This window comes from Carlito syrichta, unplaced genomic scaffold (genome assembly GCF_000164805.1).
Source record: "Carlito syrichta isolate Samal-C Ts95f unplaced genomic scaffold, Tarsius_syrichta-2.0.1 Scaffold89697, whole genome shotgun sequence".
In the NCBI taxonomy this organism is placed as follows: domain Eukaryota; kingdom Metazoa; phylum Chordata; class Mammalia; order Primates; family Tarsiidae; genus Carlito; species Carlito syrichta.
Genome location: NW_007033793.1, coordinates 107,637 through 135,167, shown reverse-complemented (window position 1 = coordinate 135,167; position 27,531 = coordinate 107,637). Strand labels below are relative to the sequence as shown.

Genomic DNA, 27,531 nt, shown 5'->3' with positions numbered 1-27,531 from the left:
TCTCACCCAGGCTGGAGTGCAGTGGCATGCTCATGGCTACTGCAGCCTCTGCTTGCTGGGCTCAGGTAATCCTTCCGCCTTAGCCTTCTAAGTAGCTGGAACTACAGGCATGTGCCAGCATGTCTGGTAATTTTTTGGTAATTTTTTGATTTATTGTAGAGATGAGGTCTTGTGCCAAGTTGCCCAAGCTGGTCCCTCTTCTCATCTCATTCCAAAAAGCTGGAATTATAGGCGTGAGCCACTGCACTCAGTCTAGAAATTCTTTTTTTTTTTTTTTGAGTTGGAGTCTTACTCTGTCGCCCAGACTGGAGTGCCCGGCCACCGCAGCCTCCACCTGCCGGGCTCCGGCGATCCTTCCACCTCAGCCTTCTGAGTAGCTGGAATTACAGGCATGCGCTACCATGCCCGGCTGATTTTTTGATTTATTGTAGAGATGAGGTCTCACTGCCCAGGCGGGTCACGAACCCACGGGCTCAGGCAATTCACTCACCTCAGCCTCCCAAAGGCGCGGGATTACAGGCTGAGCCACCGAGCCCGGCTAGAAATTCTTAAGTAGGTGAGTTATATGATGAAAATGACATTTGTGGAGTACTTAGAGCTCTGTGGGTCAACTCTAAGCATTATTCCCTGAACCTCCAAGTGATAAAGAGTGTCTTAGTTATATCCAGTGACTCATTCATTTAATACAGTAAGATGAAAATGTCTAGATGCATTCTTGCAACTTTTTTTTTTTTTTTTTTTAATCTGAGTCTCACTGTCATCCAGGCTGGAGTACAGTGGCATGCTTATGGTCACCGCAGGCTCGACCCACTGGGCTCAGGTGATCATTCCGCTTCAGTCTTTGAAGTAGCTGGAACTACAGGTGTTCACCACCAGGCTAGTTTTTTATTTATTTGTTGTAGAGACAAGGTCTCGCCAAGTTGCCCAGGCTGGCCTTGAACCCATGGACTCAGGCAGTTCTCTTGCCTCTGCCTTCCAAATTGCTGGGATTACAGGTGTAAGCCACCGCACCTGGCTTGGAGCTTATTTTATTTTATTTTAGATTGGAAAATATAGTTTATTTAGAAAGTAAATGCGAGAGAGAGAGAGAGAGAGAAGATTAATCTTAGGAAAACAGCCTGGCCATAGCTCAGAGAACACATGGCCAGACCAGAGTTGAGTAAAGCAATGGTCAGGAACTTATTTTAATATGAAATAATGGTGTCATTTTTGTCAGTGTGCACCAGTGGTAGCTTTGGGTCTGCCTATGGAAATGGAAAATCATGCAAAGTTAATATAGCAGTCTCTCCTTATTTGTGGTTTACTTACTGTGGTTTTAGTTACCAGTAGTCAACTGGGTCCACAAATATTAAATAGAAAATTCCGGAAATAAACAGTTCATAAACTTTAAATTGTGTGCCATCCTAAGTAATTTGATGAAATCTTGTGCTTTCCTGCTGTGTCCCACCCAGATGTGACTCATACCTTTGTCCAGTGTCTCCACGTTGTCGCACTAGCTGTTAGTCACCTAGTAGCCATCTTGGTTATCAGACTGACTGTTGTGGTATTGCAGAGCTTGTGTTCAAATCCCCCTAATTTTACTTAATCATGGCCCCAAGGTGCTAGAGTAGTGATGCTGGTAATTCAGATATGCCAAAGAGAAGTTGTAAAGTGCTTCCTTTGAATGAAAAGGTGAAAGTTCTCAACTTAAGAAAAGGAAAAAAATCATATTCTGAGATGGCAAAGACATACTGTCAAACAAGTATTCTGGCCAGATGCAGTGGCTCAAGCCTGTAATCCCAGCAATTTGGGAAGCTGAGGTGAAGATTGCCTGAGCCCACACATTTGAGACCAACCTGGGCAACCTGGCAAGACCTCATCTCTATAATAAATCTAAAAATTAGTTGGGTATGGTGGCGCATGCCTGGGGTTCCAGCTACTTGGAAGGTTGAGGCAGAAGGATCCCTTGAGCCCAGCAGGTCGAGGCTGCAGTGGCCATGCACTCCAGCCTGGGTGACAGAGTAAGACTCCAGCTAAAAAAAAAAAAAAAGTATCTATTTGTGAAATTGTGAAGAAGGATAAAGAAATTCGTGTTAGTTATGCTGTCGAACCTCAAACAACAAAAGGGATTGTCACAGTGTGTGATAAGTGCTTAGTTAAGTTGCAGAAGGCAAAGTCTCTGGTGGAAGAGCAGAGAACATATTCAGACTGAAGTTACCACATTGCACCAGAAAGCAATGAACCTGTAGAAGGACTCATCAAGGGATCCCCTGGAATGAGTGACATGTACTAATCTCACTCATGTACTAATGAGTGACACAATGCCTGTATGACCCCCCTCATTTCATCTCATCACGCAGGCAGTATATGGTCCACATTCTCACAAGCGGGATGCATGTCCAGTACGAAAAGATATTTAAAGAGAGAGAGGCAGTATTCATATAACTCTTATTACAGTGCATTGTTATAATGGTTCTATTTTTATCATTGGTTACTGTTAGTCTCTCACAGTGCCCAATTTATAAATTAAATTTCATTATAGATTTGTATATACAGGAAAACCCCAGTATATATAAGGTTCAATATAGTCCTCAGTTTCAGACCTCCACTGGGGGTTTTGGAAAGTATCCCCTTTGGTTAAGGGGCACTACTATAAGACTCTCTGTTGGTCCTAAATATTTTCCTTATTTTGTCTATTAAGAATATAATCTGCTCTAAACCCACTGAAAGGCATTTGAAAAACTATGGTATTGTGATGATCGGAAATCAGCGTAAAATCACCGTATTATATCTTATTGGTAATTTTTGAAATTGCAAGATTTTTGTTGTTGATAATGATTAATACTGAAAAAGTTATTCAGAAAACTTTTTTTTTTCACTGAAAAGAGCATCACAGTAGCAAGTGTTTAGCCACTTACATTATTGCTCATTGTAATTGTATAACTCCATGGTATAATTATTATAGGCAGTTAAAATGTGGCACACCAAAATGTAATCTTTTAAAATACTATCTTACTTGCTATTTTACCTAAATTGCTCCTTAATTTTTTATTTCTTTTTTGAGTTGGAGTCTCACTCTGATGCCTGGGCTGGAGTGCATTGGCATGCTCACAGCCGCTGCACTGAAGCCTTGATCTGCTGGGCTTAGTGATCCTTCTGAGCCAGCTTCTAAGTAGCTGGAACTACAGGTTCATGTTACCATGCCTGACTAATTTTTTTATTTATTGTAGAGACAAGGTCTTACCAAGTTACCCAGACTGGTCTCTAAAACCCCTGGGCTCAGGCAGTCCCAAAGTGCTGGGACTACAGATGTGAACCACTGTGCCCAGCCTGCAAATAGCTTCTTTTTATGAAAAATATGTGAATGAAGAGCAGTATCACCCCAAATTAAAATCCATCTGGTCTTGGCAAGGTTGTATCTTTTTATTTCTGCTATTATTAGTAACTTTCTTAGAAAAACAGTTCTGAGGTGGAAAATTTGTCAGGCTATGTTAACATATACTCTGGACAGCACCACGTTTTGGTGCTCCCTCATAAGCTTGAAAACCTTAAGTTCATTGGAAAGTTAAGATTCTCAAGAGAAAGGAAGTCTAGTAAGAGGTTGGCCTTAAGCGTTCAGAGGAGTGAAGTATGTGTTGTACAGGGGACAACTTAAAAAACAAACAGAGGCAGGCTCGATAGCTCAGCCTGTAATCCCGTGCCTTTGGGAAGCTGAGGTGAGTGGATTGCCTGAGCCCGCGGGTTCGAGACCCCACCTGGGCAGGCGAGACCTCATCTCTACAAAAAAACAAAAAAATTAGCCGGGTGTGGTAGCACGCGCCTGTAATTCTGGCTACTCGGAAGGCTGAAGTGGAAGGACTGCCAGAGCTCAGCAGGTCGAGGCTGTGGTGGCTGGGAGCGGCCACTGCACTCTAGTCTGGGCGACAGAGTAAGACTCCAACGCAAAACAAAAAAAAAAAAACCAAAAAAAACAGACAAGAGTTTAGAACATCTGTATCAGAAATCTAGATAGCTTGTCAGTTTGGTTTTTCAGATTTGTTCTTTATTTTCATCTTTACCTTAGGTTACCTAATTATTAAGAACTGGTAACTGATTTTAAAGTCTTTGTTATTAAAATATTAGTAAAATGTTTACTGACTTTTTTGTGTGTGTCTGGATCTCACTCTGTCACCCAGGCTGGAATGTGGGGGCACAGTCATGGCTCACTGCAGCCTCAACTTTCTAGGCTCAGGCAATCCTTCTATGTCCACCTCTTGAGTAGTTGGGACTGCAGATGCAAACCACCATGCCTGGTCAATTTTTGTATTTGTTGTAGAGATGTAGTCTCACGTTGCCCAGGCCGGTCTTGAACTCCTTGGCTCAAGCAGTCCTCCCGCCTTGGCCTCCCAAAGTGCCAGGATTATAGGTATGTGTCACTGTGCCCAGCACTTAAACAATAAAATATTTCATACATACTAAATGTTGTAAATTAGTCAGGCATGGTGGCTCATGTTTGTAATCCCAGTACTTTGGGAGGCTGAGGCAGGAAGATTGCATGAGTCCAGGAGTTTGAGATCAGCCCGGGCAACATAGTGAGTCCCTGTCTCTTAAAAAAAAAGGAATTAGGAGAAATGAAGTCAAATAAATATTGTGAGTTAAAGTCTGAGGAATTTTGAGCAGAGGGTATGGTATAATCAGATTTACATTTTGGAACGCTCACGTCGGCTACAGTATTACAAAGGGGTAAAAGAAGTGATCATTTAGGCTGTAGTAGTAGTCAGGTAACAGATGATGGCTTGGATTAAGTGATGACAGCAAATGGGAAGAAGTGGATGGACTCATGGTTAGAAGATGGACTTGACCTGTGGATTGGATTTATTTGTAGAGGGGAGAAAGGAGTAATCAAGAGTGATTAGTAAAATTTCTAGCTTGATGAACTAGGTAGATTATGATATCATTTACTAAGATGTAGAATACCGGAAGAAGATGGCATGTTGAGTTTGACATGGTCACGTTTACTGAGGTATTCAAATACCCTAAAAAGGAAACTTCACCCTAAAAGTATATAGTTTATTGAAATCTTGTTAAATTTATACAGTTGTATGACCCCCACCACAATCATGATGCAGAATGTTTCATCACCTCAAATGTTTCCAAGTGCTCTGTAGTCAGTGTCCTCAGCCTGCCCTGAACCTCTGACAAGCAGATATTTTTGCTTTTTCCAAAATGCCACATAAATTGAATCATGCAATATGTAGTTTAATGAGTCTGTCTTTCACTTTGCATAATGCCTTTGTGAATCATTCATGTTGTTCGTTTTATAAGTAATTTGTTCAATTTTATTATTGAGCAGTATACCATTGTGTGAATACACCACCTTTTTTTTTCTTAACCCTTTCACCAGTTAGTGAACGTTTGGATTGTTTCCAATTTTTTTTTTTGAGTCAGAGTCTCACTCAGTCTCCCAGACTGGAGTGCAGTGGCAGGATCATGGCTCACTGCAATCTTGACCTCCTGGCCTCAGGGGATCCTCTTGCCTCAGTCTCCCAAGTGGCTGGAATTAGAGGTGCTCACTACTACACTCAGCTAATTTTTAAAAAATACTTTGTAGAGACAAGGTCTTGCTATGTTGCCCAAGCAGGTCTCGAACTCCTGGGCTCCAACAGTCCTCTTACCTCAACTTCCCAAAGTGCTGGGATTACTGGCATGAGCCGGTGTGCACAACTACAATTTTTAAAAGTTATGAATAGAGGTGCCTTAAAAATTTGTACTTAAGGCCGGGTGCAGTGGCTCACCTATAATCCCAGCACTTTGGGAGGCTGAGGTGAGAGGATTGCCTGAGCCCATGGGTTTGAGACCAGTCTGGGCAACTTGGCAAAACCTCATCTCTACTATAAGTGAAAAAATTAGCTGGGCGTTGGTAGAGCATGCCTGTAGTTCCAGCTGCTTGGAAGGCTGAGGTGGAAGGATCGCCTGAGCCCAGCAGGTTGAGGCTTTGATGGCCATGAGCGTGCCACTGCCCTCCAATCTGGGTGACAGAGTGAGACTCAGACTCAAAAAAAAAAAAATTGTACTGAAGTTTTTTTTTGTGAATGTATTTCTCATGTATAAATACCTAGAAATGAGATTGCTGCATCATATGGAAAGTATATGCTTAATAGAAATTGCCTAAGTGGTTATTTTATTTTACATTTTCAAATGTAGCAAATGAGTTTCAGTTGTTCCACATCCTCATCAGCATTTGATATTGTCAGTTTTTTAACCATTCTACTAAGTGTGCATTGGTATATTGACATTTTCAGTTGCATTTCCTTAGTGACTAATGATGCTCAGTCTTGTCCATTTGTTAACTGGGTTGGAGCTTGTCTGATTACTGAGTTTTAAGAGTTCTTCGTACATTGTAGGTACCAATCCTCTGAGTGTTGTGTGTGTGTGTGTGTGTGTGTGTGTGTGTGTGTGTGTGTGTGTGTGTGTGTATGTGTATGTGTATGTGTATGTATCTGGCCTTTATATGTTATTTGTTTTTTTTTTGAGTTGGAGTCTCACTCTGTCGCCCACACTGGAGTGCAGTGGCCGCTCCCAGTCACCGCAGCCTCGACCTGCTGGGCTCCCGCGATCCTTCCGCCTCAGCCTTCCAAGTAGCCAGAATTATAGGCATGCGCTTCCACGCCCGGCTGATTTTTTGATTTATTGTAGAGATGAGGTCTCGCTGCCCAGGTGGGTCTTGAATCCTCGGGCTCAGGCAATCCACTCACCTCAGCCTCCCAAAGGCATGGGATTACAGGCTGAGCCACCGAGCCCGGCTTTTATGTTTTATAGACTTTTTTTCCCAGGTTGTGGTATGCTTTTTCATTTTCTTATCAGTATTATTCCAAGACCAAAAGTTTTACATTTTGATGAGTCCAATTGTTTATCAGCTTTTTTCTCTTAGAATGACATTTTGTGTCCTACCTAGGAAATCTTTGCTTAGTTTTTACTGTACAATCCCTAAATTATCCCCAAATTCTCTACCAGAACTGTTAACTCCTTTAAGTGGCCAAACATATCAAGTAGTGGGGGATGGGATATGCAAAATTATGGCCCAGGTGCCGAGTCCTTCCTTTCTCTGTTTTTGTAAGTAGAGTTCTATTGGAACACAGCTGCACACATTCATCCGCTTACTGTCTATGTTGCTTTTGTGCCACAGTGGCAGAGTTGAGTAGTTGCAGTGGAGACTGAATGGCTCTCAAAGCCCAAGGTACTCTTAGCTCCTACCCCTCCCCCCTTTCTTGGCGGTAACTCTCCTGGAGCCCTTTGTTCTTCTGTGCCTATCTGGGCAGGTTGCTTTGAAATTCTTAGCCGCTGTCCAGAAAAATTCTCATTCTTCTCGCCTGTGTTAGATTTCCTGTTTCTGAGATTCCAAGTCTTTTTTGGTTTGTTCCATTCTCTCATTCTGATGAAGGAGATCTTCCAGATTTCCTGAGAAAAAAGGCTGTATGGGAAGTAAATTATTTGCTACGACTCTTGGTAGAGAATTCTAGGGGATAAGTCATTTCCCCCGAGAATTGTCTTTATACTATCTTCCAAATTCCAGTTTTGCTATAGATAAATCTAAAGACTTTCTAGTTTGTATTCTGTTGTGACCTGTTTTTCTTTTTTCTTCTGGTATCTTGTTTTTCTTTCTGATTTTATTTATTTATTTATTTTTGAAAGAGTCTTACTCTGTTGCCCAGGCTGGAATACAGTGGCACAATTACAGATCACCACAGCTTGAAACTCCTGAGCTCAAGCCATCCTCTTGCCTTAGCCTCCTGAGTAGCTGGGGCCACAAGTGCGTGGCCACCATGCTTGGCTAATTTTTTTTTTTTTTTGTAGAGATGAGGTCTTGCTATGTTGTCTAGTCTGGCCTTGAACTCCTGGCCTCAAGCAGTCCTCCCACCTGGCCTCACAAAGTAATGGGATTACTTGTGTGAGCTACCATGACCAGCCTGAGTAGGTATTTTAATTAGAAAACTCACATTCTGCAGTTCTGGGATTTTTCGTCTTTGGAAATTGCCTTCTCTTATTCTCGTTTTCCAGAATACATATTGATTGATATATGTTGGACCTCTTAGATTAGTACTCCTCTTTTTTTTTTAAAGCTCTATGGCTGGGCACGGTGACTATGCCCGTAATCTCAGCCCAGGGGTTTGAGACCAACCCAGGCAACTTGATGAGACCTTGTCTCTCCAGTAAATCAAAAAAATTAACCGGGTGTGGTGGCGCACTCCTGTAGTTCCAGGTACTTGGAAGGCTGAGGCGGAAGGATTGCCTGAGCCCAGCAGGTCAAGGCTGCGGTGGCTGTGAGCATGCCACTGCATTCCAGACTGAGCGACAGAGTGAGACTCCGACTCAATGAAAAATAAATAAATAACAAAGCTTTCTGATTTCTTTGTATTTATGAAAATATTAATGATGTTGATGTTGAGAAAGTTTTTATTGCTCTTTTATTCTGAAAAATGCAAACATATATCCAAAGACGAATAGTATAATAAACCCCCTTACCCTGTCACTCATCCTCAACAATTATCAAGTCATGAGCAAGCAGTTTAATTTAGAAGCACATATCAGACAACCTACTACTACATCTGTAAGTGTTTTAGAATGTCTAATAGATATGGATTCTCATTTTTTAAACAACTCATTTTATAATCATCATTGCAAAAATTAATTTCTAGCCGGGCTCGGTGGCTCAGCCTGTAATCCCGCGCCTTGGGAGGCTCAGCCTTCCAAGTACCTGGAACTACAGGAGTGCGCCACCACACCCGGTTAATTTTTTTGATTTACTGGAGAGACAAGGTCTCACCAAGTTGCCCGGGTTGGTCTCAAACCCCTGGACTGAGATTACGGGCATAGTCACCGTGCCCGGCCATAGAGCTTTAAAAAAAAAAGAGGAGTACTAATCTAAGAGGTCCAACATATATCAATCAATATGTATTCTGGAAAATGAGAATAAGAGAAGGTAATTTCCAAAGACGAAAAATCCCAGGATTGCCTAAGCCCGCGGGTTCGAGACCCGCCTGGGCAACTTGGTGAGACCTCATCTCTACAATAAATTAAAAAAAAAGTTAGCTGAGTATAGTAGCGCACGCCTGTAGTTCTACCTACTTAGAAGGCTGAGGCGGAAGGATCGCCAGAGCCCAGCAGCTTGAGGTTGCTGTGGCCGGGAGCGGCCACTACACTCCAGTCTGGGTGACAGAGTGAGACTCCGACTCAAAAAAAAAAAAAAAAGGATTAATTTCTAAGAGTAATTAAATATCTCTTCAGTGTTCAAATTTCCAGAAGTATCATATATATATTAGTTTAGAAGCATTTGCTTAAATATGGTTTCAAGTAAGCTCAGTTATACTGTGATTGATTCATGTGCCTTTATAGTCTTTTTAAATTTGATTTCCTCTCCTTCTCTGCCCCCTTTCTTTCTTGTGTGTGCATGCAATTTATTTATTGAAGAAATATGATTATTGAGTCAAATTTTCTACCGTGTGGATTTTGCTGACTTGCACATTAAAGAGGGTTGGCAGTGCTCTTATCTACCGGGGTGCCAAAAAAAATATACACATTTTAAGAGATGGTCCATAATCAGAAGTGTCTGGATACTGATAGTAACCACTTTGAGCACCTCTTTTATTATTTACTTATTTTTTGAGTCAGAGTCTCACTCTGTCACCTAGGCTGGAGTGCAGTGGTACCACAGCCTTGACCTGCTGGGCTCAGGCAATCCCTCTGCCTTATCCTTCCAAGTAGCTGAAACTGCAGGTGTGCACCTCACACCTGGCTAATTTTTTATTTATTGTAGAGACGAGATCTCACCAAGTTGCCCAGGCTAGTCTCGAACTCCTGGGCTCAGGCAGTCCTCTGGCCTCTGCCTCCCAAAGTGCTGGGATTATAGACGTGAGCCACCATGCCCAGTCAAGCATGTCTGTTAAATGCAAAAGTCAAATGTAACTTATATTCATCTTTTATTCTTGGTGTATATTGAGTATTTTGATACAGTTTTTTCTGTCTTAAAAAATGTGTACATTTTTTTGGTACCATCTGTATAATATGTATCGTGTAAAAGTCATGCAGAAGATCTGTAATAAATGGTAGCTGATGATAATGATAATATCATTGCACATTTTTTATCAGTAAATATGTATAGCAATTAGAACTTAAATTGTATAATAAAAACCTTTTGGCTGGGCCTGGTGGCTCATGCCTATAATCCCAGCACTTTGGGAGGCTGAGGCGGAAGAATCACTTGAGGACAAGAGTTTGAGACTAGCCTGGCAACATAGTGAGACCTCACCTTTATATTTAAAAAAACCAAAAAAACCTTCAAGAAACCTTATTAAAGTAAATGTGAAATGAGTTTACTAATCTTTTTTTGTCCTGCAGGGGTTTTTTTGAGTCAGAGTCTCACTCTGGCATCCTGGCTGGAGTGCAGTGGCATGTTCACGGCCACTTCAGCTTTGACCTGCTGGGCTCAGGTGATCCTTCCACCTTAGCCTTCCAAGTAGCTGGAACTACAGGCATGCGGAACCATACTGCCTGCTTGATTTATTGTAGAGATGAGGTCTTGCCAAGTTGCCCAGGCTGGTCTTGAACCCATGGGCTCAGGCAATCCTCTCACCTCTGCCTCCCAAAGTGCTGGAATTATAGGTGTGAGCCACTGGGCCCAGCCTACTAATCCCTTGGGGGGGAAAAAAACACATTTAACTTAAAGTTATTGATACAAAAATAGGTACTTTAATTTTGGGGTACTCATCAAATGGTATATCAAACAGAATGTGGCCAGATAGATCAAAACAATGGAATGCTGTGAGATTAAGGCTTTATGTATTAATTTGGAATGCTTTCCCAAATATACTCCTTTTTTTTTTTTAGAGACTGGGTCCCACTCTATCCCCTAGACTATAGTACAGTGGTGTGATCATAGCACACTGCAGCCTTGAACTCCTAGCTTCAAGCAATTCTCCTGCCTTGGCCTCCCAAAGTGTTGGGATTACAGGCATGTGTTGCCATACCCGCCCTCAAATATACGCTTAAGAGGAAAAAAAAAGAGAGCATATAACAATGTGTATGGTTTATCATTTATATAAAACAGGTGAAAAATGACCATATCTATGTATTATTTGTGTTAAAAGAGAAATAGCATTATATATGAGGAGGTTTCTCCAGAAATACCAGAATTACCTATTGGATTGCGGGCTCCTGGTAGTACACTCAGAATTTGTTCCTCTGAATCAGATTGTCAACCAAGGTTTTTATCTGGAAGTCTTGAGAAAGTTGCATCATGATTTGCGAAAGAAGTGTTCCAAGTTGTGACAAACAGGTGACTGGTTCTTCCACCATGATAGTGCACTTTCCCACACCACATTGAGTGTTCATCAGTTTTTGCTTTTTTTCTTGAGTTGGAGTGCAGTGGCAACTCACAGCCACCTCAGCCTCGACCTGCTGGGTTCAGGTGGTCCTTCTGCCTCAGCCTTCCAAGTAGCTGGAACTACAGGTGTGTGCTACCACACCAGGTAATTTTTAAAAAATTTATTGTAGAGATGAGATCTTGCCAAGTTGCCCAGGTGGGTCTTGAACCTGCGGGCTCAGACAATCCACTCACCTTGGCTTCCCCAGGCGCTGGGATTATAGGCTGAGCCACGGAGTCCGGCCCCTTCACCTACTTTTTGGTTTACCCATTTGAAGTGTGCAATTCATTGGTTTTTAGAATATTCACAGAGTTGTGCAACTAGCATGACAGTTTTAGAACATTTTCATCACCCTATTAACAGTCACTTCCCATTCCCCCCACCCCAGTTCCCTAGGCAACCACTAATCTACTTTCTGTCTCTATAGATTTGCCTATTCTGGATATTTCATATAAATAGAATCATACAATATGGGATTGTTTTGTGTGACCCACTTCATTCATATAATAAGGTGTTTTTGAGGTTCATCCATATTGTAGTATATATCAGTACTTCATTTCCTTGTATTGTAAAATAATAATTCATTGTATTGATATATTGCATTTTATTTATCCATTTATCAGTTGATGGACATGTGAGTTATTTCTACTTTTTGGGCTTTATAAATGATGCTACTATGAATATTTGTTTACTAGTTTTTGTGAGGACCTGTTTTCACTTTCTTGAGTATATACCTAGGAGTGGAATTGCTAGGTCACATGGTAATTCTGTGTTTATAGAGTTCACTTTTATAATTATTTAACTATTATTGACAACCGTACATACTATTTAATTATTATTATTATTTTTGAGTCAGGGTCTCACTCTGTTGCCCAGGCTGGAAGACACTGGCACGATCCTGGTTCACCATAGTCTCAGACTCCTGGGCTCAAGCAATCCGCCATTCTCAGCCTCCTGAGTAACTGGGGCTACAGGTCCATGCTACTATGCCTGGCTAATTTTTTGTGTTTTTTTTTGTAGAAATAAGGTCTTACTATGTTGTCCATGCTGGTCTCAAACTCCTGGGCTCAAGCATCGCTCCTGCCTTAGCCTCCCAAAGTGCTGGGATTACTAGCATGAGCCACCATGCCTGGCCAACTGTCATACATGTTTAGAAATTCTGTAAATGAGAAAATCTAATTCATAAGTATTTTCAGATGTAATGAAAATTTTATAAATATTGTGTCATTAATGTTGATGTAGTGTTTTCTGGAAATAGGTAATTAAACATTAATTTTGATTTTGTAATATTTTTTAATTTGGAGCCTATGATTTTTTTTCTTTTAGGGCCCATAACTCCCATGGCCCCAGGCACTATGAGTGTGCATCTAAATATTAAAAACCGCATGATTAGCTGGGCTCAGTGGCTCAGCCTGTAATCCCGCGCCTTGGGAGGCTGAGGTGAGTGGTTTACCTAAGCCCGCAGGTTCGAGACCTGCCTGGACAACTTGGCGAGACCTCATCTCTACAGTAAATCAAAAAATCAGCCGGGCGTGGTAGCACATGCCTGTAATTCCGGCTACTCGGGAGGCTGAGGTGGAAGGATCGCTGGAGCCCAGCAGGTCAAGGTTGCGGTGGCCGGGAGCGGCCACTGCATTCCAGTCTGGGTGACAGAGTGAGACTCCAACTCAAAAACAAAAAACAAACAAAAAAACCCCCCATGATTGCAAGAGTGGAACTCAGAAGAAAGCTAACCATTATCATCTTAAAAGTTTCAAGAAAATGAAGAAACTTAAATTGTTTAGTTATATGAGCTTTCTCATGGGCAGAGAATTGGACAGACGATTCAGCATGTCTTCTGCTATTGATTTGTTGGGTTTTGGTGTGTTCTCTAGGCTGATGCTTCTCTCACCTTGGCTTCCAGATTTTCCATCCGTCCAAGCATGGATTATCACTGCAGATGTACCAAATCTGCTATAAATCCATTGGTCTCAGCAGAGAAGTCAGTGTCAGTATGATTCCATAAAGCTAAAAGGCAGTCTGTGTACCCGTTAAACTAATTTATAAGCAGTGTGCATAGTATGATTCCATTTTTAAAAGAGGAGAAAATGAATGTGAAGGGAACATTGCCAGTTTTCTGGTATATAGTTATAAAATAGTCCCCACTGTCAAAAAACCCTCAGGTAACTCCAATTCAGAGTGATTAAATGCTCTAATACAGATTAAGAATGGCATTGTCAGGTAATATATAAGATAGAACATCTTACCTAGCTTAATTAAGTAGGTACAAGAAAGTTTTTTAAAAGCAGATGTGGCCAGGCATAGTGGTTCACGCTTGTAAACCCAGCACTTTGGGAGGAGGAGGCGGGAGGATTACTTGAGTTCAGAGTTCAAGACCAGCCTAGGCAGCATAGCAAGACCTTGTCTCTACCAAAAAAAAAATAGCAGATGTACCTGGTCCAAGACTGCAATATCATTAGGAGTTAAGTGCATGGGTGGGAGGGGAAAAGAGAAGAGTTATTAGGTAAAAAAACCAATGAGGGCAAAGGTAGATGTATGAACCAGGTTGGTGTGTTCACTGACCTCCAAGCACAGAGGTTACTAGATTATGATGTCAAGGAAGGGAGTGCCGTGAGGATAGGAAGCCAGCAAAGTGCTTTAGTTTAAGGTCAGATCGCAGAAACTTGGATCCATATTGCCACTAGGCCTGACCTGAATGCTGTCTATAGTAGGAAGCATCAAACGTCTTTGAATATGAGAGTGGTGTAGTCAGTCAAATCTTGTGGCTTAGGTAGGTTATTTTTGTTTCTTTATCGATAAGGACAAGATCTGAGCTGATAATCTTGAGGTCAGTAACTTTTTTTTTGACCCTTGTGTCCTCAAAGCCTTGAATGGTGCCTGGTAGATAGTTGATGTTCACTAAAAATTTTAGTATGGCAGTGTGGTTGCATGTAGCAGTTGAGAGCACAGGCTTTGCACAGGTCTGAATCCTGATGCCACCATTGTGTAGCTCTTTGACCTTAAGTAAGTTTCTTAATTACCCTGTGTCAGTTTTCTTATCCAGAAAATTGGGAGGACAATGGTACCTACCTGTTAGATTGTTGGGAGGATTAAACGAGTTTATACCGTACAATTAGAACAGTGCTTGGCTTATAGTAAGCATTATATAAATGTTAGCAGCTGTTTTATTTCTGCTGAGGGCTTAATCCCAGAGCGTTTGTGGGATGGATGGGTTTAGGAAATACTCAGGTGCATAGGATGTGGTGAATAGGGGGAGAAGGAGTTATGGTAATTCCACTGTTCAGAGCTAAGGAAACACAGTAGGTCCTCCCACTCCCACCCCCACCCCCTGCTCCCTGCCTTTGCGCAGTAAAATCACTGCTAATCTGTTCCAGATAGTACAGGAATGAGTTGAAGGCCAGGGGGTGGAGTCTGGGATGTTGAGGAAAGAGGGTGCTGATTCAGCATGGCATACCCTCTTTTGGATATTTGACTTTTGGTTTTTTTCCCCCTTTTCCTGGAACCTTTGGGTTCTCTCCTCAGGATAGGATGGGGAAGGGCCTCGGGGTTGTGGCTGGCAGGTGTGCTGCCTCCTTCTGCCTCCTTTGCTTTTTCTCTTTATGCATCATTCCCTCCTCCCTGCTGCTTCTCTGTCCCCCTTTTCCCCATGGTGTGAGATAAGAGAAAAGATGTTTTATCCTTGTTTGGCCTTGGCTGCAGACTAGCTGGTGCTTCACAGTTGTGGCAATAATAATAAGGGGAGACTTGGGGAGGATGTTCACACATACCAGAAAAGCTTGCCCTTAGACAATCAAATTTAACTTTGAAGGTTTCTCTTTTAATTCTGTTCTTCTGCTGTAATACTGAGAAAGATTTAGAGTTTAGCTTGAACCAAGTTTCTGTACCTTGGGACCCTGATTTCCCAGAAACCGGCTTACTCATATTTGCAGCTTGTCTGCCGCACAGGAGAAGGCTTTTAGCTCTTCTCAAGGCCCATTCAGTTCACTGGAACCAGGGGTTCCCTGCTAGAACCATGCTTCCATTAGGGGAGTAGGACCCAGATACCCCAAGAATCTGAGGAGGAACCCTAAGCCTTCTGCGACAAACTGACATTTCTTTAAAATCTTCCATTTTTTTTATCTTGAAAGGTCGTATGAATTTTGTATTCTACTCCACAATTTATCCCTGTTTGTTTTAATATGTGTAAGTTTCTTCTTTAATCTTTTACAAAAACTGATGCTCCAGGAGAGATAAATCCTCCCATTGTTTATGTCTTCTCATATTCCTGTGCACAGCTGCCTCACTCCCCAGTTTAAGGAGAGCAAACAGCAAGGAGTTGAGGCTGAAACCTTTCTATTGCGTATCCTGCATTTCTCCTTTGATTGTGTTGACTTTTTGGGTTACCTTGGTCTCAGCTTCTTTTTTTCTGCATATTAAATGAGGCTTATTAATCTTTGAAACAACATAAGTAATTTGTACTGAAAGCTTTCCATTTCCTAGAGTTTGTAATGATTGTAAGTAGTCTATAAAATTTCTTATCTGAATGGTCATGAAAGATGGTAGCCAACATTTATTGTGTTCTTACTACGTGCCGGGTGCTATTCTCACTTCTTGCATATATCGTGCTATTAAAGTATGTGATACTTTAAATAACCAAGCTTGCAGAATTTATGCTAACATTGTTACTGTTTTTAATTGACAGATTTCAACACTAAACTTGCACAATGTCTTTGAAACCAAGAGTAGTAGATTTTGATGAAACATGGAACAAACTGTTGACGACAATCAAAGCTGTTGTCATGTTGGAATACGTCGAAAGAGCAACATGGAACGATCGCTTCTCGTATCCTTTTAGTGGCAGCTTGACCAGTGTTCAAAAGCTGATAAAATTGTTGAAAAACAAGAACAGGTTTAAGCTTATATAAATGGAGGAACTTTCCAGTGTAACTATTTTCAAAATTATTTTTATTTACATTTCCAAGTTCCTCATCTCTTTTGCGACAGTCAATATTTGATAACCTTTCAACAAATATTTATTGATTACTTAGTATCTGTCAGGCACTACTTTCGGCTTTGGGAATATATTTGTGAACACAACAGACTCCTTTTCTTCTATTTTAATAACATAGACAATAAACAGATTAAAAAAAAACTAATGTTATTGCTTCTAATAACAGGTCTTGATGAATATTGTAGAGAAAAGCAGGGTAAGGGTGTGGAGAAGGCTTGTAGTACATGTGTACATGCAGCTCTTTTAGGTGGGGTGGCCAAAGAAGGCCTCCCTGAGGATGGTGACATTCGAGAAGATTCTAGGGGAAGAGTTCTGTAGGCAGTAGGTGAACAGTAAGTTCAGTGACTGGGATGGAAACATGTATTTTTTTTGAATTAGAGTCTCACTCTGTTGTGTAGGCTGGAGTGCAGTGGCACCATTGCGGCTCACTGCAGCCTCGACTTCCTGGTTCCTGGGCTCAGGCAATCCTTATGCCTCAGCCTCCCAAGTAGCTAGGACTACAGGCTTGTACTATCATGTCTGACTGATTTTTCTGACTTTTCTTTTAGTAGTAACAAGTTTTGGTATGTTGCTTAGGCTGGTCATTAACTCCTGGGCTCAAGCAATCCTCCCTCCTTAGCCTCTCAAAGTGCAGGGATTATAGGTGTGAGTCCCCGACTGGAAACATGTTTTTAATTATAGATTGTCTACATTTGTGAATTGGGAGTCTTATATAAAAATGCAGATTTATGGTTTCTCTAGGATACTCTGAAACTGGGATCTTGCAATCTACATGACATCAGTCTTCTGGGCCTAACTGGTGCCACCCTCTTTAGCAGTTTTCTGGGGCTAAAGGAGGGTTGTCCTTGTCATGTGGGGTACACGTTCTTTAGAAAAGGTCTGATTTCATAAGAAACTAGTTCCACTTGTTCTCAATGCCTTCTTTTTTTGGTACAAGAACAGTGAAGGGTAATCATTTAATTCAATACAACTGCAGTTGGCAGTTAGGAACATTTGTTAGGCTACCTGGGCACTGAAGATACATAAAATGGTAACATTTTTGGAAAGCTACATAGTTTGCAAAGATCTTTTATATTTTTATGTTATTTGATAATTCAAACAATCCTATCAAATCAGTGGGACAGATATAATGACTTGTCTTCATGTAACAGATGAGGAAACAGATCTCAGAGGTAAAGGGACTTGCCTGTTGTCACATAAGTAGTTATTGATGAAGAGCAGACTTGAATACAACATTTTAAATATCCAATTCCCCATGCTTCCCAGTATATCTAGCAGTGATGGATATGGATTCTTCCTTTGAAGAGCTTATTATTGAATTAGTCTCTTAAATTAGATAGGTGACATTTCTTTCTTTTTCTTTTCTTTTTCCTTTTTTTTTCTGAATCAGGGTCACTCTGTTGCCCAGACTGGAGTACAGTGGCACAATCACGGCTCACTGCTGCCTCCAACTCCTGGGTTCAGGCAATCCTTCCTTCTCCTGAGCCTCCTGAGTAGCTGGGACTACAGGTATGCACCACCACACCTGGCTACCTTTTTTTAAATTTTTAAAAAAATTTTTTGTAGAGATGAAATCTTACTATGTTGTCCAGGCTTGTCTTGAACTCCAGTGGGCAAGCAGTCCTCCTGCCTCCACTTCCCAAAGTGCTGGGATGGCGTGAGCCACTGTGCCCAGAGGGAGAACTTCTTAGTAACCATAGCATCTACACTTAACAGCCCATCCTTCTTTCTTTGATTGTACAAATTGGAAGAGGTTTGCTCAACAGTCATCTCTGGTGCGTCAGCAACAGCTTCACCCTATTCTGAATTTTACTAGGATAATAGATACCAATGTTGATACTGATTTTCAGCCTAACACTTGAAAATTTCCCATTTAATCAGTCACTTTTTATATTTGCTTGGTAATTGATTTCATTGATACTGTATTTTTCACATGTTGCATTTTATTTTTATTTTTTCTCTTTAAAAATATCATTAAATCCTTTAACTTTTTTTATTGTTTTACTTTTCATTGTCAAATCCCTTTTTTGGTTATTGTCTTACCATTTTCAGTTTTAAAATAATCTTTAGTTTTATTCCCACTGTAAACCCTATATAATAGAGTTAATACTATTAAAACTTAAAATTAAACCCAAGCATAAGAAGCACCTTTTATTAGAGCACATGAACACAAATCATTAATTTTGCTTCTGGTCGGCACTATCTTTTGGTTGTAACTGAGTGAAAAGGTTTTACTAGCCGGACTCGGTGGCTCAGCCTGTAATCCCGCACCTTTGGGAGGCTGAGGTGAGTGAATTGCCTGAGCCCGTGGGTTCGAGACCCGCCTGGGCAGGCGAGACCTCATCTCTACAATAAATCAAAACATTAGCCGGGTGTGGTAGCACGTGCCTGTAATTCCAGCTACTCGGAACGCTGAGGCAGGATCGCCGGAGCCCAGCAGGTTGAGGCTGCGGTGGCCGGGAGCCCCCACTGCACTCCAGTCTGGGCAACAGAGTGAGACTCCAACTCAAAAAAAAAGAAAAAAAAGAAAAGCTTTTACTTTGGAACACAGCTTAGTCTCTGACAGTAAGAACGTCCCCCCAGGCTGGTCTTGAACTCTAATGCTCAAATAATCATTCCACCTTGGCCTCCTAAAGTGTTGGGATTACTGGCATGAGCCACTGTGTCTGGGCTAAAAATAGTAGAAAATTTTATTTTCAAATTAAATAAAAATTATTTTTATTTTTGAGATGGTGTCTCACTCTGTCACCCAGACTGAGTGCAGTGACATGATCATAGCTCACTGCAGCATCAGCCTCCCGGGTTCAGGTGATCCTTCCATTTCAGTCTCCCAAGTAGCTGGGATTACAGGCTCATGCCACCATGCCTAGCTAAAAGAATAAGTTTTATAGAAGGATACATAAAGTGTTATGAAGATACAGAGGAGGAAGAACTTGCATCCTAACTCTAAAATATTTTAAGCTTACATTTTTATTGTGTAGTATTTTTTGATCTTTGTATTAAATACTTGATTCCATTCTAAATAATCAACCTTTTTTTTTAGTTGGAGTCTCACTCTGTCGCCCAGGCTGGAGTGCAGTGGCACACTCATGGTCACTGCAGCCTCAACTTGCTGGGCCTTAGGCAATCCTTCTGCTTCAGCCTTCCAAGTAGCTGGAACTACAGGTGCCCGCTACCACGCCCGGCTAATTTTTTGATTTATTGTAGAGATGAGGTCTCACCAAGTTGCCCAGGCTGGTCTCAAACCCCTGGACTCAGGTAATCCTCTCGCCTTGGCCTCCCGAAGTGCTGGGACTACAAGCTTGAGCCACTGTGTCTGGCCAACCTTATTTTCAGTTTGTATCTACATCTTTAGTTAGGCTGGTTTCACATTGTTCATGTGTCCTTTATCGTCCACATTTCATTGCATTTTGTGAAGCATTTTAACATACATGAGTTTATTTGGGTCTTACAGGGACTCTGTGGTGATGTCAAAGGGAGTTTCATTATCTTTACCTGGGAGACAATTGGTAGTGGTTATTCTACTGATCAGCCTTTCTGTGAAACAGTCTGGGAGTACGTTTGCCAGGAGATTTTGACCTATATGTTGCACACTTGTCAGTGTTCATGGGGACAGATGATCTCTTATCTCCAGAATGATTTTTCGCAGTTGGAGGAAGCATGTCAAATGCCCAGTCTCCAGATCCTAATCTAATACTGTGTCTGGTCCCAAGATCATAAATTGGCTTTGCCTTAAATCGCTTTTTGCCCTTCTTGGTATAATGTTTTAAAATCTTGGAGGTATTGAGAGGATTCAATAAAACAAAGGATATTTGTTAAAAATGGAAATGGCACCCCAGAGAGGCTAAGAGACTTGGTTAAGAGCACACTGGCTAGTAAACAATAAAATCTGTATTAGAATGTTTGGAACTCCTGCTAGAGCTTATCTGCCACTGGTCATACCCAGCAAGGCACTTAATTGGAGTTTAGAAACCTAATTGATTAGTTGATATTACTATTCAGGGTGTTTTTCTTCTAACAGCATAAATACCGAGAGACAGTGGGTAGGTTGTGTAGGTTCAAGTAAGTAGGTTCGAGTGAGTAATTTTTCTGTTTTAGTTCTCAGGATTGCTTAAACAAATCTGCTTCTTGTGATATTCCATAGCCCTTCATTGATATGCTTATGTCCATCCTTACCTAAACTTTATTTTGTAGGTTTCTAGATAATTTGATTTTCCAGAAACACCTTCTGGTTTTTAACTTCTCTGATGGAACCCATTCTGCTCACAGTGTCTTCAAATAATTCTCAGTAATAAATACTTATTGAATGAACAAATGAATGAGTTTTGTAGTGCTTTTATAAGTAAGCACAGTTTTGTATTTTGCCTTTGTCGTGTATATATATATAACAATATTATATATAAGCCTAAACCACAAAAAAAGAAATAATGATTTTAAATTTTAATTCCAAATTTTTAGTTAAATCTTATGTTTTAAAATTAAATATCCAGTGAATATGAAAACCTTAATAATTTAACTAGAGATATCTATGCTTTATGTGTGGCCTATCCTGAACCCCTTGGAGAAAGACTTTATACAGAAACTAAGATTTTTTTGGAAAATCATGTTCGGCACTTGCACAAGGTAAGGAATGATATATACAGAAATGTTTGTAGCTTCATAGTTACTTGACTAGTTCACTGTTTTCTAGTACAGAACTGGTTATTTGTTTTGTTTCTTTTCTTTTTGTTTTTGAGTTGGAGTCTCACTCTGTCTCCCAGGCTGGAGTGCCCTGGCATGCTCACAGCCACTTGCTAGATTCAGGTGATCCTTGACCTGCTAGGCTCAAGTGATCTTTCTACCTCAGTCTTCCAAATAGCTGGAACTACAGGCATTCGCCTCCATGCCCAGCTAATTTATTTATTTATTTATTGTAGAGACAAGGTCTTACCAAGTTGCCCAGGCTGGTCTCAAATCACTGGACTCAGGCAATTCTCTCACCTTGGCTTCCCAAGGTGCTGGGATTATAGACTTGAGATGATTATTTTTAAAAGAAACTTTATCTTGAAATAATTTTAGACTTATAGAACAGTTGCAAAAATAGTATAGAGAGTTCTCATTTGCTTTTCACCCAGTTTCTTAATGTTAACATCTTGCATACAACAATGGTAAATTACTAAAACTAATAAATTAACAAAGGTGTAATTCTCTGATTTAAAAATTGTTATTGTGAAACAGTTTATGAACAATTACAGTGCTTATATAATTGTACACTGTGTTCTCCCAGATCCTGTGGCAAAAAAGAAGTTGGTTGATGCGTATATGGCAAAGTAAATAGCTAACAAAATTAAAGCAGTTTTACCTGTGAAAAGAAAATTTGATTTGATTGTGGGAGGGTACTTTTTCATCACTAAAGTAATATGTTACCATTGTAGATAATTTAGAACATAAGATTAGCAAAAACAGGAAAATAAACATTGCACGTAACATACCTCCAGAATTAACCCCTATTATTTTTGAGATGTATACTTAAATATTTCTTTTATTATATATTTAATTTTATATGTCTCTTGCATGTTTTTGCTTTGTATCGACCTGATTTTTATTAAGAAAGTAAAACTTTCACTTTTTTTTTTTTTGAGTTGGAGTCTCACTCTGTTGCCCAGACTGGAGTGCACTGGCCGCTCCCGGCCACCGCAGCCTCAACCTGCTGGGCTCTAGCGATCCTTCCGTCTCAGCCTTCCAAGTAGCTGGAAATACAGGCATGCACTACCACGCCCGGCTAATTTTTGATTTATTGTAGAGATGAGGTCTTGCCAAGTTGCCCAGGCGGGTCTCAAACCCGTGGGCTCAGGCAATCCACTCACCTCAGCCTCCCAAAGGCGCGGGATTACAGGCTGAGCCATCGAGCCCTGCTTCTATTCACTTTTATAATCTGCTTTTGGTAGTCTCTTTCTTTGTTATTACATACACTTTTGTCTTTATTTTTATTTGCTTATTTTTAATTTTTTGGGACAGAGCTTCACTTTGTCACGCATGTTGGGGTGTGTACTCCAGTGGCACAATCATAGCTCACTGTATCCTTGAACTCCTGGGCTTAGGTAATCCTCCCAAGTAGCTGAGACTACAGGCATGCAGCTGAGATGACTGGCATGCACAATCATGTGCGGCTAATTTTTTCTTAGAAACAGGGTCTTGCTATTTTGCCAAGACTGGTCTTGAACTCCTGGCCTTGCTCAGTCCTCTTGCTTTGGCCTTCCAAAATGTTGGAATTACAGTCATGAGCCACTGTGTCCAGTCTAGATTTTTGTAATCCTTACAATGATTTGTAAAATTTTTCACTGAATGGAAATATTATGGTTTGTTTAAGTACTCATATATTTCTGGGCATATAGATTGTTTCCAATTTATATAATTTGTTATTGTAAACAGTACTTCTATAAACATCCCTGTAGTGAAATTACTGTTGTATAACCAAGGATAAGTTTCTAGACAAAGAATTGCTGGGTCATTCACATTTTAAAAATTGTTTTCAACATAATATATATATTTTTGAGTTGGAGTCTCACTCCATTGCCCAGGCTAGAGTGCCGTGGCACACTGGCCACCCCAGCATCGACCCGCTGGGCTCCAGCAGTCCTTCTGCCTCAGTCTTCCAAGTAGCGAGAACTACAGGCGTGTGCTACCATCCCCTGCTAATTTTTGATTTATTGTTGAGATGAGGTCTTGCCAGTTTACCTGGGCTGGTCTCAAACCCGTGGCCTCAGGCAATCTACTCGCCTTGGCCTCCCAATGTGGTGGGTTTATGGGCTGAGCCACTGAGCCTGACCTCAACGTAATATTAACAAATCATTGTCTGGATTTATGTTATATCCAGCCAGTTCATAAGGGTGCCCTATTTTCAAGCATTATTAAGAGTAGTTGCTATTTCAAATTTATCTACCATTTGATAGACAAAAAAGTGCTATTTATAAGTTATTGAAGCCTTATTTGTTAAAATTATAAGGGGTGTGTGTGTGTATGTGTGTGTGTGTGTTTTGGAGTTTCACTCTGTCACCCAGGCTGGAGTGTATTAGAATAATCATAGCTCACTGCAACCCAATCTCCTGGGCTCAGGCAATCCTTCCACCTTAGCCTCCTGAATAGCTGAGACTACAGGTGCGTGCCACCATGCCTGGCTAATTTTTTATTTTTTGTAGAGACAAGGTTTTGTTATATTGTCCAGACTGATCTCGAACTCTTGTGCTCAAGCAATTCTTCTGCCTTGGCCTCTGAAAGTGTTGGGATTATAGATGTGAGCCACTGTGCCTGGCCAAAATTATAAGTTGAAAAACATAGAATTTATGCTGGGCACAGTGGCCCATGCTGGTAATCCCAGCACTTTGTAAGGTAGCGGTGAGAGCATTGCCTGAGTCAGGGATTCAAGACCAGCCTGAGCAACATGGTGAGACCTCGTCTCTACAATAAATCAAAAAAATTAGAAGGGCATTGTGCTCATGCCTGTGGTTCCAGCTACTTGGAAGGCTGCAGTGGAAGGATCACCTGAGCCCAGCAGGTCGCGGCTGTGGTGGCCGTGAGCGTGCCACTGCACTCCAGTTTGGGTGCAGAGTGAGACTCTGACTCAAAAAAACAAAAAACAAAAAACCGTAGAATTTTATCAGAGAATTAAATAGATAGAAATTGAAGTCACAACTTGCTCAAGACCATATAAATAGTTTATGAAGTAATTGAGTTTAGAGAACCTAAAATCTGAATATCAGTCCAGTGTTTTTATTGTTAGACTAGATTTCTTTTAAAAATGAATTTTTTTACACCTCATCAACAAGGGTACCTGCATAATGAACATTTGTATACTTAACCCTGAATTGTACCCCACATCTTTAAAATAAAAAATTTAAAAGTTAAAAAAAATTTTTTTGAGTTGGAGTCCTCACTCTGTTGCCCAGGCTAGAGTGAAGTGGCTCACTCACAGCCACCGCAGCCTTGTCCTACTGGGCTCAGGTGATCTTTCTGTCTCAGCCTTCCAAGTAGCTGAAACTACAGGCGTGCTCCACCATGCCCAGCTAATTTTATGATTTATTGTAGAAACAAAGTCTTGCCATGTTGCTCAGGCTGATATCAAACCTGTGGGCTCAGGCGATCCTCTCGCCTCTGCCTCTCAAAGTGTTGGGATTACAGGTGCGAGCCACCAAGCCCAGCCTAAAAATGAACTTTTAAAATGTACACCTGCCTGGTCTCAGTGGCTCATGCCTGTAATCCCAGCACTTTGGGAGGTTGAGGCGGGAGGATCTCCTGAGACCAGGAGTTCCAGGCCAACCTGGTTTTAGCAAGACCTCATCTCTAAAACAAAACAAAACAAAAAAATTAGCCAGGGATGGTGGCGTGCACCTGTAGTTCCTGCAATGCAGGAGGCTGAGATAAGAGGATTGTTTGGGCCCAGGAGTTTGAGACTGTGGTAGACTGCAGTTGTGCCACTGCACTGTGGCCTGGGTGACAGAATGAGACCCCGACTCAAAAAGAAAAGTGCACTTGAGATTTCAGTTAGATTTTCATTTTTCAAAAAATAATAGCTCCTATTAAGTAAATATAAAACAACTTAATTTGGAAATTATGAGAAAGGCATCAATTTCCATAAATAGTCTTATATGCAAAAGTGAATAATTTGGAATGATGATCTACCTAAGTAACTAGCTTGTTGATCTGAAGTAATGGATTTGACTATGTGAGATAATGCATTTGTTATTTAGTTAGCTTTAACCACTCCACGAGGCATATATACTTAAACATCAAGTTTTACGTATGTGCATACAGTGATATGTGTTTAAAAAACTATTTAAAACTTTAAAACAAAGTAATGGCTTTGAGGAAACATAGATACAATAGAATAATGTTCTTCTATTTTAAACTGATATTAATATTCTAGCCTCAAGGCAACAATCAGACCATTATATTTTGTCCTTTTAGCTTGGAGAGTATAACAACTTATTCTCTGTTTTGGATGCTTCACTTTCATATCTAAGACTCACATTTTTTCCCCAGTTGTTTCATTTTTACTAAAGGTAATTAAAATGTAATTTGTAAATGTAGTTTATAGTGCTTAAATTATGTAGGTTATTTTAATTGTGGTATGCTTTATAGTTTACAATGAAAATGATTAGTGCTTTCCAAGTAAAACTACTTTTCCTCTTTATAGAGAGTTCTGGAGTCGGAAGAACAAATACTTGTTATGTATCATAGGTATTGGGAAGAATATAGCAAGGGTGCAGACTATATGGACTGCTTATATAGGTAAGTATGCTTGGAAATCTTGATCATCTAAACAGTATTATGTATTCCATAACTAAAGGAACTATTTTTATTACCTATTTCCCATTGAAGTGTGCAGAATTGAAGCCTTCCCTCCAACATGGACTCTTCTCTGCTATGGGGGGAGGCCCACAGTCTGGTATTTAGGAGCCAGGCAGTGTGTGGAAAGTTAATTCTGTGAAAAGTACAACTGTATTTAATGGCATGGGTCTGTTTTTTCTAATTGGAACCTGTAGTGTATGTTTAATCTTAACAGAGAGCAAAGATAATTCAGCTTGCAGGAAACTTAGTGGGTCCCTCCTTGTGTTCTTATTGGACTCTATTTTATGTTTCGTGGAAACACTGTTATCTACAGTCCTGAGTCATTTTCCACTTGAAGTTCTCCTTCCCCCCATATTCTAGTAGGCATATTCCTGCCTTTTCTTGTGCTACTCCATCTGCCTGGATTGTTTTTCTGCCTTTCTCTGAATATCAAATTCTTTTTTTTTCTTATGAGTCAGGGTCTTACTCTGTCACCTAGCTGGAATGTAGTGGCACAGTCATTGCTCCAGTGCTCACTGCAGCCTTGACCTCCTGGGCTCAGGTGATCTTCCCTCCTCAGCCTCCTGAGTAGCTGGAACTGCAGGTGTGCACCACCACACCTGGCTAAGTTTTTTGGTTTCTTTTTATTTATTTATTTATTTTTGAGTTGAAGTCTCACTCGGTCACCCAGACTGGAGTGCAGTGGCCGCTTCCGGCCACCACAGCCTCAACCTGCTGGGCTCCGGCGTTTCTTCCACCTCAGCCTTCCGAGTAGCCAGAATTACAGGCATACGCTACCATGCCCAGCTGATTTTTTGATTTATTGTAGAGATGAGGTCTTGCTGCCCAGGCGGGTCTCGAACCTGTGGGCTCAGGCAATCCACTCACCTCAGCCTCCCAAAGGCGCGGGATTACAGGCTGAGCCACCGAGCCCGGCCTGGTTTCTTGTAGAGTGGTGGTCTTGTTATGTTGCCCAGGCTGGTCTTGAACTCCTGGCCTCAAGCATCTGCCCATCTTGGCCTCTTAAACTGCTGGGATTACAAGCATGAGCCACTGTGTCCGGCCTGAATGACTAATTCTGGCACATTCTTCTGATATTCCCCTCTCTAAACTTCCTGCTCCTTTCAACCCATGGCCCTCTGTGCTGATCCTCTCTCACCCATTCATGTAGACAGTGGAAATAAGTACTTAGATGTGGAAGGCAGAGACCTATTTCGTGAAGAATTGTGGATAGGCCAGGTGCAGTGGCTCATGCCTATAATCCCAGCACTTTGGCAGGCCGAGGTAAGAGGATTACCTGAGCCCAGGCGTTCGAGACCAGCCCGGGCAACTTGGTGAGACCTCATCTCTACAATAAATTTAAAAAAAATTAGCTGGGTGTGGTGGCGCCTGCTTGTAGTTCCAGCTACTTGGAAGGCTGAGGTGAAAGGATCGCCTGAGCCCAGCAAGTCAGAGGTGTGGTGACTGTGAGTGTGCCACTGCACTCCAGCTTGAGTGACAGAGTGAAGAGACTCCAACTCAAAACAAAAATAAAAACCTCAATTCCTTTTACATTAGCAGCCAAAAAGCTAAAATACCTAGGAATATATTTAATTGTGAGGTGAAAGATCTCTACAAGGAGAACTACAAAACTGATGAAATGGGTACACAAATAGAAAGACATCCCAAGCTCATGGTTTAAAAGAATCAACATTGTTAAAAAGACCATATTACTTGAAAGTAATCTACAGATTCAACACAATTCTTTTTTTTTTTTTTTTTTTTTTTTTGAGTTGGAGTCTCCCTCTGTCGCCCAGACTGGGAGTGCAGTGGCCGCTCCCGGCCACCGCAGCCTCGACCTGCTGGGCTCCGGTGATC

At 41.1% G+C, this 27,531-nt stretch overlaps 1 protein-coding gene across 2 annotated transcripts in view; it reads left to right on the top strand.

Moving 5' to 3' along the window:
• CUL2 (cullin 2) overlaps window positions 1-27,531 on the top strand; it is a 103,239-nt gene that overhangs the window by 14,335 nt on the left and 61,373 nt on the right. For both annotated transcript variants that reach the window (XM_008058214.2, XM_021712358.1), the window contains 3 exons: window positions 16,060-16,200; window positions 20,889-20,991; window positions 25,541-25,635. In XM_008058214.2, the coding sequence (XP_008056405.1) occupies window positions 16,082-16,200; window positions 20,889-20,991; window positions 25,541-25,635 (317 nt within the window). In that variant the 5' untranslated portion in view covers window positions 16,060-16,081. The remainder of the gene's footprint in view (window positions 1-16,059; window positions 16,201-20,888; window positions 20,992-25,540; window positions 25,636-27,531) is intronic.